Here is a 10,940-nt window from a genome sequence, read left to right on the forward strand (position 1 = left end):
TCGTTATATTCGTCAATTATACCTCAATAAAACTGGAAAAATAAATAATATTTTAACTTAAATGTCACTTGCTTAGAGATGTCTTCTCTGACCCAAGTCACTGTATCACATTGCCTTCCTAGCCATTAAAACTACCTGAGATTTATTGCCTTTTTTGGTCTATTTTATCTCTCCATTCTAAAATGTATCTGCCATGAGAGGGGAGATCTTGTCTGTTTTGTTTTTGTTTCTCTCTGCCCCCAGAGCCTAGAATAGTGTCTGGCATTTTAAAGTACACAATAAATGCTTGTTGAACAAATGAATGGATTTGTTAGTTTTGTGCCCATTTCACAGAGGGGCAAAGTGAGGCCTTTGAAAGCCAGAAGCTCTAGGTCAGTGCCTGTCCTAGTCTATCCAAGCACAGTGCAGCTCTGGCTCATCTCTGCTCAGTTCCTCTCCCCTCGCCCAAATATCCCTGAGCTGCAGCCTAGCTCCCGGACGACATCCTCGCGGGTTCTCCCCGCAGTGTCTCCTGGATCCCGCCAGGAGGCACCAGAGGCGCCAGCACCCAGTCCGACGGGACAGCGGACCGGAGGGGGTTTCCGCTTCCGGGAGAGACTGACCGTTTCCGCTTCCGTCCACTTGGCGAGTGAGACGCTGACGGGAGGATGGACGGTTTGGTTTCTCAGTGCTCCGCGCGGCTGCTGCAGCAGGTTTGGACGCAAGAGACCGGCGGGAAAGCCTGAAAGAGATGGAACAGGCTCTGGCTTCTGCCCAAGCGGCTTCGGGGGCGGGACAGCTAGACGAGGACCATCCTGGTCCTCTCAGAGTGGGGCGGCAGGGTCCCTGTGGGAGCAGGAAGGGTTGGGAGAGGAAGCACCCATTATTCCAAAGCCCGTGTGACTGTGATTTTCAGCGTAATGGAAGGTCCCCACACTCTCCCAGGCCTCCCCCAAGCCAGCGTCTTCGGTGGGCTGGAGCCTGGCATGTTCAGAACGATTACCTCCCCACAATCCACCTCTTCTGCATACACACGTGCTTTCTCGGGGTATGCGGGGAGATAGACAAGGCGGGAGGGAATACGTTCCGAGCTCTGGGTCTTGGTTTGCAGCTCAGCCGCAGTTCTTTCCGGGTTACTGAGCGAGAGGATTCCTAGTAAGCCCATGGGGTGATTTACTATCAGACCAACGGACTTTGCTTTGTGCCCTCAACATTGGTCGGGAAGGAGCAGCCACACCATATAAAAGTGAAAGCGAAACAATACCATTACCTTTTATGCCCAGATGGGGAGGGATGGTAGGAAGATAGTTCACAGCACTGTATCCTGTTACAGCTTTATACTTAATCAGCAGTCACAGAGTACAAGTTAGTCGAGTAAATTGGCAAGGTCTTCACATTTCTGAGCAATGTGTTTATCGGTATGAAGTTATAAGGACTGCCTCACTGGGTTGTGATAATCATGAAGGTAATTTCTGAAAAGTGTTAAACTCAGCTCCTGGAACATACTGTATGCTCATTTATGGCAATTTGCTTTTGACTGTAGCTATCTCCCAGTAAGTAATCTGAAATTGCAGGTGAGGAATCTTCCCCTGAGTTTTGCAGTTAAGTTGGAAGCTTTCTTTCTTTCTGAATTGACATGTCTTTAGTTTTAGGTATTAAAGTACAAAGCCTTGTCTGGTCTAGTCTAGGACCTGACACACTGGAAATAGGAAGAAATGGGCAAATTGTTTAGTCCGAGGAAGGGTGAAAGGCAGACCCTTGAGCTATTTTGAATGTGACAAAAGACATTTGGTTTTTTAAGAGTCCCAAGTGAGAAGATTTGGGAATAAAAGCAGGTTGGTCAACCTGAAACTTAACTAAGTACTCTTGCTAAGTCAGAGTGTCTTATCAAGCCAAAGAAAAAAACTAAGGATATGAGACATCCCATTATATACTTACTCCTATTCCGGTCTCCCAACACACATGTGTGTGTGCTTAATATTTTCTTTTTCTTTTCCTTTCTTTTTTTTCTTTTTTTTTTTTTTTTTGGAGACAAGAGTCTTGCTGTGTCAAGCAGGCTGGAATGCAGTGGCATGATCTTGGCTCACTGCAACCTCCACCTCCAGGATTCAGTCAATTCTCCAGCCTCAGCCTCCCAAGTAGCTGGAATTACAGACATGCGCCACCATGCCTAGCTAATTTTTGTATTTTTAGCAGAGACAGCATTTCGCTGTGTTGACCACGCTTGTCTTGAACTCTTGACCTCAAATGATCCGCCTGCCTAGGCCTCCCAAAGTGCTGGGATTACAGGCGTGAGCCACCATGCCTGGCTAGTATTTTCTTATTAAGGATAATATGCTAACGTCAGCAAAAGTCTCAGAGGAGAAAAAAACACAGCTCATCAAAGGGAACATTAATGATTCCCATGGTCTATGCCATGCCTTGCTAGAGAGGGGAAATGTGGAAGTAAGTTTATGAACTGAAAAAAGTGCTTTTTTTCCCATAGGAAGAAGAGATTAAATCTCTGACTGCTGAAATTGACCGGTTGAAAAACTGCGGCTGTTTAGGAGCTTCTCCAAATTTGGAGCAGTTACAAGAAGAAAATTTAAAATTGAAGTATCGACTGAATATTCTTCAAAAGGTGAGTACTTTGGGTTCCAGTTTTATCCTCCAATTTGAATTATTATACCTTTTTTAAAGCCTTTGTTACCAAAGATTCTGGAAGTATATCCTATGGAATTTGGAAAAAGGAGCATAGAAACCCTATTCTTTTCCCTGCATTAGACAACTTAGGACTGAGGTAGTTGGTGCAAATAGTGAGAAGTTGGTGTTGTCCTGTCCTTCAGGACTCTTTGAAATGTTTCATCCTGCTATTTGGCTAACTTAAAGTAGGATTTAGGTAGGGTGAGGCATTTCTTTTTAAAAATTTATTTATTATTTTTTGAGACAGGGTGTCAGTCATTCAGGCCAGAGTGTGGTGGCATGATCACAGCTCAGTGCAGCCTCAACCTTCAGGCTTAAGCAGTCATCCCACCGCAGCCTCCTGAGTGGCTGGGACTACAGGTGTGTGCCACCACATCCAGCTAATTTTTTTTTTTTTTTTTTTAAATAGAGATGGGGTCTTGCTGTGTTGACCAGCCTGGCCTCAGAATTCCTGGCCTCAAGCAACCCTACCTGTCTTGGCCTCCCAAAATGTTGGAATTACAAGTATGACCCAGTGCACCCAGCAAGGTCGAGGCGTTTCTTTCAACAGTTTATGCCCATGCCTTTTTTAAAAAAACATATTTGATTTTTAAATCATTGCCTCTATCATAAAGGAAATATTTGAAAATACACCTACATATTTTCTCTGCCCTAGGTTGGTTATTTTACAGTTTTATTTTTATATCTTACATAATCATTTGGGTTTGTTTCCACCTGGTATTTCAAAACTTTTTTTTTTTCCCGTGAAGCTTGTGCTATATTTATTTAATGGTCTCATAATTTAACAGTGTTTATCAATTTTGCTTTAAAAAAATGAACTTGCGGCCGGGCACAGTGGCTCACTCCTGTAATCCCAGCACTTTGGGAGGCTGAGGCAAGCGGATCACGAGGTCAGGATATCGAGACCATCCTGGCTAACATGGCGAAACCCCGTCTCTACTAAAAATTGCAAAAAATTAGCCAGGCGTGGTGGCGGGCGCCTGTAGTCCCAGCTACTTGGGAGGCTGAAGCAGGAGAATGGTGTGAACCCAGGAGGCGGAGCTGAGATCACGCCACTGCACTTCAGCCTGGGCAACAGAGCAAGACTCTGTCTCAAAAAAAGAAAGAACTTGCTGCAGTTTTTTGGTCTGCCTTTAATATTTGGTGATGACATATCCCAGAGTGTTGACCTCATTCCCATAACAATTCTCCCATGTGTATATATTACTCTCAGGCAAACTGTGCTGGCATTACATCCTTTTCCCAAAGCTGATTGATTCCATTTACTCACCTTAGACTCTATGTGCCCCACTCCCATGACGTCTCTCATATTACCTATTTTTATTTTTTTATTTTTTTGAGACAGAGTCTCACTCTTGTTGCCCAGGCTGGAGTGCAATGGCACGATCTTGGCTCACCGCAACCTCTGCCTCCCGGGTTCAAGTGATTCTCCTGCCTCAGCCTCCTGAGTAGCTGAGACTACAGGCATGCACCACCATATCTGGTTAATTTTGTATTTTTAGTAGAGACAGGGTTTCTCCATGTTGGTCAGGCTGGTCTCGAACCCCCGACCTCAGGTGATCTGCCCGTCTCAGCTTCCCAAAGTGCTGGGATTACAGGCGTGAGCCACCACGCCCAGCGTCCATATTACCTATATGTGGTCTGCTAGGCTGGAGTCTCATACTACCTATATGTAATCTGCTGTGCTTGTCTTTGAGTCTTCTAAAATCACAAAATTCCTTTTCCATAGAATCTTCTCAAAAGAATCTCACCTTTCTCGTTATGTCATTTATTCTGCACTTATATATGTTTAATTCTGTTATATTTATTTTAATTCAAAAGTATTATTAAATGTCTAATATATGCTAGAGACTATAAGGGAAAAGATACAAAAGGAAGTACAGTATTTTCTGGAACTCCTCACCTCAAGTAATCCTCCCACCTCAGCCTCCCAAGTAGCTGGGATAGAAGGACAGCATATTCTACAACACATTTTTTCTGTAATGCAAATTAGCTCTCATATAGATAGGAGAATACTCTTAGTGTATTGTGGAAGGCATATTGGTTCTTTGACAAATACTTTGCCCTACTGAATGAGCAACTGAACACAAGGTACACAGCAGAACTAAAAACCACAGAGTAATAAAGTACTGTGTGTGATGGCCATTCACCCTGTTGTCTCGCCCTGGTTCACTTTGGCCACATGCTCTGACTTGAAAGCATCACATATGACACTGGTAGAGACAACTTGTTGAATTGATTATAATCAGATAGTAATTTGCATAGTGCCAAAACTTAAGCACAGATTTCGTGTGTATAGGTACACACACATACATATGTACATAGTGGTACTCCTATCCTTTAAAAATAAAAAATTGAGGCCAGGCGCGGTGGCTCACACCTGCAATCGCAGCTCTTTGGGAGGCCGAGGCAGGTGGATCACCTGAAGTCAGGAGTTCGAGACCAGCCCGGGCAACATGGCAAAACCCTGTCTCTACTAAAAATACAAAAATTAGCCAGGGATGGTGGCGCGGGCCTATAGTTCCAGCTGCTTGGGAGGCTGAGGCATGAGAATCACTTAAACCCAGGAGGCACACCTTCATGACTTGAGCCAAAATCGTGCCACTATACTCCAGCCTGAGCAACAGAGCGAGACCTGGTCTCAAAATAAATAAATAAATAAATAAATAAATATAAACAAACAAAAATTTGACATTTATTATAGCAGGTTTTGGGTATAAGATAATAATCTAGGCCAAGTGTGGTGGCTCACGCCAGTAATCCCAATGCTTTGGGAGGCCAAGGCAGGAGGATCTCTTGAACCCAGGAGTTCAAGGTTATAGTGAGGTGTCATGCCACTGCACTTCAGCCTCAGCAGAGTGCACAGTGAGATCTTGTCTCTTACCCCCAACAAAGAAGAAAAAGGATCATATCCAAGTAAGTTTGGTATTTGCTGTTGGAAATCTTTAGATTGGTAAAAACATATCTTCCTTAAGTATGTTACCACAGAGAGGAGTCAATTATTGATTAGCTACAAACTTGAAATCAGGTTTTTTAGTGAATTTAAGAATATAATTTCTTCATATGATAGAGAGGGATGATGAGGGGAGCATAAAACTTGGACTCCATTCCAATAGACCTGAGTTTGAATCTGGCCTTTTCCACTTATTCTGTCTTGTCTTTGGCAAGTTACTTATCTGTAGCCCACATAGAAATAGTGTTAATAGTAACAAACTCAATTTTATTATGTAGATGGAATAAGATAATGCATATAAATAAAGCATTTGGTTCAAATCTTGACACTACATACTCAAATATTAACTTTTGTTATTGTTGTCATTATTTTATACTGTTGACATTTTGATGAATATAAATTTATGATGAGCATAAAATTGTGATGAACATTTTGGTGAACATAAAATTGATGAACATAAAGGCGTATAGGCAGTATATTTATCTTTCATTAAAAGCATATGTGTTCATTGACCTTTTTTTTTTTTTTTCTCTTTTTTTTTTTTTTTGCTAAACTGCTGTATGGCAAGTAGTGCTAGGTGCCAGGGAAGAGAGCCATGAATTAAGCACTTTCTGTGCATGCAGCAGTCTAGTGATAGAGACAGACAGTTTTGTGAGGGCATGATAAGTGCAGTAATAGAATTATATGCCATCTTCAGTGACTATATTCCATGGGAAAACAGGAGGTAGTAGGTCTAATAACAGTAAAACAGAACTACTGGCTTTTCTGGTATATTGATATTACCTACTTTGCTCCCTTTTATTTCATGCCTGAACAGGTCAACATTTTGATGGACATCATGTATTTTTTTATTTGTTTTTTGCCCATTGAATTTTCACTTCCAATATTTGCTGTGAAATTATATTATTTTCTCAGATTTGGAGAAGCTGAGAAAAGGTTTCCGTCAGCCCTTTTAACTTCCTCCTCCCAGTCTCTGTTCTGCTAAAACAAATGCAAAAAGTAAGACCTCAGGGCATTTCCCATGGATGTCTTAGATGCCGTGGGATGGACTTGTCCTGCTACGTGTCTTAGCAAATCCCAGATGTGAGGGCCTCACACTATGAGTACATTTTCTCTTTTGGTTCTTAAGATATTTGAAGGTTTATACTCAGAATACTTGGAGAAATCATGTATGATGATGGTGTAGTTCATTGTTGACATGTTTCCCTTCTTTTCCTACAGAGTCTTCAGGCAGAAAGGAACAAACCAACTAAAAATATGATTAACATTAATAGCCGCCTACAAGAGGTCTTTGGTCATGCAATTAAGGCTGCATATCCAGATTTGGAAAATCCTCCTCTGCTAGTGACACCAAGTCAGCAGCCCAAGTTTGGAGACTATCAGTGTAATAGTGCTATGGGTATTTCTCAGGTGATGTATTGTCATGACTCCTGGTTATTTGATTTTTTTAAAGTATTATTATCATCATTACCATTTACAGAAGTAATACTATTGCAAGTTGCGTCCTTAGTGAAAAGGCCATTTGCCACAGTTTGAAAAACTTGAGAAAGGTTGGGGGGGTATATGCGTTAACTTTTTTTTAGGCACAATTTTTAAGTTTTGGTTAAATTTTATATGTCTTCTCAATATTTAAGGGCAATCATTGGTACTCTTTCGTTTAGGTATTTCCCTCCTGCTGTGTCCAGGATTGCTGTCTGTTGTTGATGAGTGTTGGGAGGTGAAAAATTAAAATAAACCATTTACCAGTTGGCATCCCAATTAAATATTTGATGTAACTGTGATCTTTGAGCCAGGGTTATATATTCACCTTCAAGCAGAGGAGTTCCCCGTTTTAAATAGCTGCATTGTCTGATGTGTTTGTGGTTAACTGCATCTGGCTTGGGTCTTTCTGTTTTCCTTTCTTTGCTGAATTGGAAAGGGTTACTCTGAAGAGTCCAGGTCTTACTGTGTTGCTTATTTCTCAAGTGTGAATATTGCACACCTTCATGACTTGAAAATTAGAAATATAAATATGCTGGAACCAGGCTTCATAACTGTAGACTTCGTTAGGTCATCATTAAAAAGTTTGAGGTGTTGTAATCCCAGCTACTAGGGAGGCTGAGGCAGGAGAATTGCTTGAACCCAGGGGCAGGGGTTGCAGTGAACCGAGATCATGCCACTGCACTCCAGCCTGGGTGACAGAGCGAGACTCCGTCTCAAAAAAAAAAAAAAGTTCCAGGTATATGTGTGTAACGTATTTGGAAATAGAGATCATGTAGTTTGGGCACTTTTCTATTCCTCTTGGCACTATTGATACTTTAATCTGTCATTCATAATGTGATTGGACTTCTCTGCTTCTGCCTTTTGATGGTTCTTAATGTAAAATGCATCTCGTGCCTTGTCAGGTGTGCATTTCCGAGTAACTTGCTGAAATCTGTTGTGTAATGAATCGTTTTATATTGTGTTGTAGATGCTCAAAACCAAGGAACAGAAAGTTAATCCAAGAGAAATTGCTGAAAACATTACCAAACACCTCCCAGACAATGAATGTATTGAAAAAGTTGAAATTGCTGGTCCTGGTATGACATAATGTTATCCTTTTTAATAGTTGTATTGAAGATGAGTCCTTTTTGAAGTTAAAAAAGAACACACATTTTAATAACAGGGTTAAAATTTATATACTGAACAAGGTGGTGAAAGCACTGTGGATTGTGATATAGGAAATTGTTAATCTAGACTCAGCTACGGCTTTTAGCTGCCTTACCTTGAATGAGTTACTTTGCCTCTCTGTAATTCAGTTTTTCATCAGCAAAATGAGGATAGATAATGGCAGATAAGTCTTCGGCACAAGGGCCTTCTGTTTTCTCTTGAGAGGCTGAAAGGGAAAGGGCCCTGAGTTAAGTAGGAAGCTTTTAGGAGAAGGGTGAAGGCTTGAAGTAGACGGTGAGACAGAAGCTTACAAGACAGCTTAAGTCAAGGCCACAACTGGTATTGGAATCCTGAAGAATTTTACCAGAGCCAGGTCAGCGTCTGGAGCAAATCCTTAGGAGTGAGCGATTATTCAAGATAAGACACTATCAGATATTTTTTTTCTCTTCTATCCATTAGGTTTTATTAATGTCCACTTAAGAAAGGATTTTGTATCAGAACAATTGACCAGTCTCCTAGTTAATGGAGTTCAACTGCCTGCTGTGGGAGAGAATAAAAAGGTATATGTGCAGTCTTCTATTAATATATTAGTATCTTAGAACTGCATGGAACCAAGCATGGTGGTATGTGCCTATAGTCTTAGCTACTAGGGAGACTGAGGGAGGAGGATTACTTGAGCCCAGAAATTCAAGGCTGAGGTGTGCTACAATTGCACCTGTGAATAGCTACTGCACTTCAGCCTGGGCAATATAGTGAGACTTCATCTCTAAAAAAGAAAAAGAAAAACGAACTGCATGGAAAGTGCTGAAACTGGGAATGGATTTCACTTTTTATATTGAAATTTAATCATTCACATTTGAGATTATGAACATTTATGAAGTAGCCTTTCTCCTGGGTCTAGCATGTTGTGTGATTTTTTTTTTTCCACTGAATTCCACAAGGCATTTGAGGTAGCCAATTGATACACAGATAACAGTGAAATAGAGTGGATAATTTGTATAAATGAGTTTGATTCTTTTTCAGTTAAAAATATACAAGCAGGGCCGGGCATGGTGGCTCACGCTTGTAATCCCAGCACTTTGGGAGGCCGAGGTGGGCAGATAAAAAATACAAAAAATTAGCCAGGTGTGGTCATGGGCGCCTGTAGTCCCAGCTACTTGGGAGGCTGAGGCAGGAGAATGGCGTGAACTCTGGAGGAGGAGCTTGCAGTGAGCCGAGATCACGCCACTGCACTCCAGCCTGGCGACAGAGCGAGATTCTGTCTCAAAAAAAAAAAAAAAAAAAAAAAAATGGTGTGTGTATATATATAAGCAGATCCTTCATAAAATCAAACATGGTTGAATTACAACCCAAATTAGTGTTTAAGTCTGAGTTTGTTATTAGATGTGTTATTAATGAATGCATTAGAACAAAATGTTTATGCTCCTCTTAAAAAAATCTTTCTCTCTTTATGTTTTTGCCCCTCTTAACAGCCTTTCTCTTCTTGTCTACCCCAGGTTATAGTTGACTTTTCCTCCCCTAATATAGCTAAAGAGATGCATGTAGGCCACCTGAGGTCAACTATCATAGGAGAGAGTATAAGCCGCCTCTTTGAATTTGCTGGGTATGATGTGCTCAGGTATGTGCTCTTGCCTTGCTTACTGTACTCTTTCCTTATTTTCTTGTTTGGAAAATTCTATAGAACATGAAATGTCTCACTCAAGAAAGAACGTTCAACTAAATCAGTGGTTCGTCAGCTTAGTTCTTTACAATCACCCAGTAAACTTTTAAAATACGTCCTGAGCCTCTCCTCGGAACCTTTTTTACTATTTTTTTTTTTTTAGACTCTTAGTGTAACCAAGGATAAAACACATTCATTCATTCTACAAATGCTTCTTGAGGACCTCTTGTATGCAAGGGGTTTATATCCTAGTAGGGAGAGAAGTAGTAAAGGAACAGGGTATTTTGGGCCTTGTAAGCTATGATAGGCAATTGAGATTTTATTCTAAGTGTCCTGGGAAGCTATTAGAGAGTTTTAGTTTGTGAAGCAGGGTGATCAAATTAAAGATTAGTCTGGGTACTGTGGCTCACACCTGTAATCCCAGCACTTTGGGAGGCCAAGGTGGGAGGATCACTACCTTGGCCAGGAGTTCTAGGCCAGTTTGGGCAACATAGCGAGAACCTGTCTCTATTTTTTATATTTTTAAAGAAATAAAAATTTTTAAAATAATACAAATAAAAGATTACTGTGGTTAGTTACTGTGAAGAAGCTAGGCAAAGAAGGGAGACTAATAACAGTAAGTGTTAGGCTGGGCACAGTGGCTCATGTCTGTAATCCCAGTACTTTGGGAGGCCAAGGGGGGATGGATCACAAAGTCAGGAGTTTGAGACCAACCTGGCAACACAATGAAACCCCATATCTACTAAAAATACAAAAATTAGCTGGGCGTGTGGCACACACCTGTAATCCTAGCTACTTGGGAAGCTGAGGCGGGAGAATTGTTTGGGACCTGGGAGGCAGAGATTGCGGTGAGCTGAGATCACGCTACTGCACTCCAGCCTGGGCAACATAGCAAGACTCTGTGTCAAAAAACAAAACAAAAAAACGAAAACAGTAAGTCGAGAGGCTATCATCATGATCCACTTGAAAGATGATCTGGTGGTTTGGATTAGATAAAAGCAGAGAGCGAGAGAAGTAGGTAGGATCAACGTATATTTT

The 10,940-nt window shown here is 41.3% G+C and overlaps 1 protein-coding gene across 1 annotated transcript in view; it reads left to right on the forward strand.

Moving 5' to 3' along the window:
- Positions 1-593: 593 nt before the first annotated feature.
- RARS (arginyl-tRNA synthetase) overlaps positions 594-10,940 on the forward strand; it is a 37,715-nt gene continuing 27,368 nt past the window's right edge. Inside the window, exons 1-6 of the mRNA XM_011997882.1 lie at positions 594-692; positions 2,465-2,599; positions 6,836-7,024; positions 8,064-8,172; positions 8,702-8,802; positions 9,739-9,860. Of these exons, the coding sequence (XP_011853272.1) occupies positions 648-692; positions 2,465-2,599; positions 6,836-7,024; positions 8,064-8,172; positions 8,702-8,802; positions 9,739-9,860 (701 nt within the window). The 5' untranslated portion in view covers positions 594-647. The remainder of the gene's footprint in view (positions 693-2,464; positions 2,600-6,835; positions 7,025-8,063; positions 8,173-8,701; positions 8,803-9,738; positions 9,861-10,940) is intronic.

This window comes from Mandrillus leucophaeus, unplaced genomic scaffold (genome assembly GCF_000951045.1).
Source record: "Mandrillus leucophaeus isolate KB7577 unplaced genomic scaffold, Mleu.le_1.0 Scaffold115, whole genome shotgun sequence".
NCBI classification, from domain to species: Eukaryota; Metazoa; Chordata; class Mammalia; order Primates; family Cercopithecidae; genus Mandrillus; species Mandrillus leucophaeus.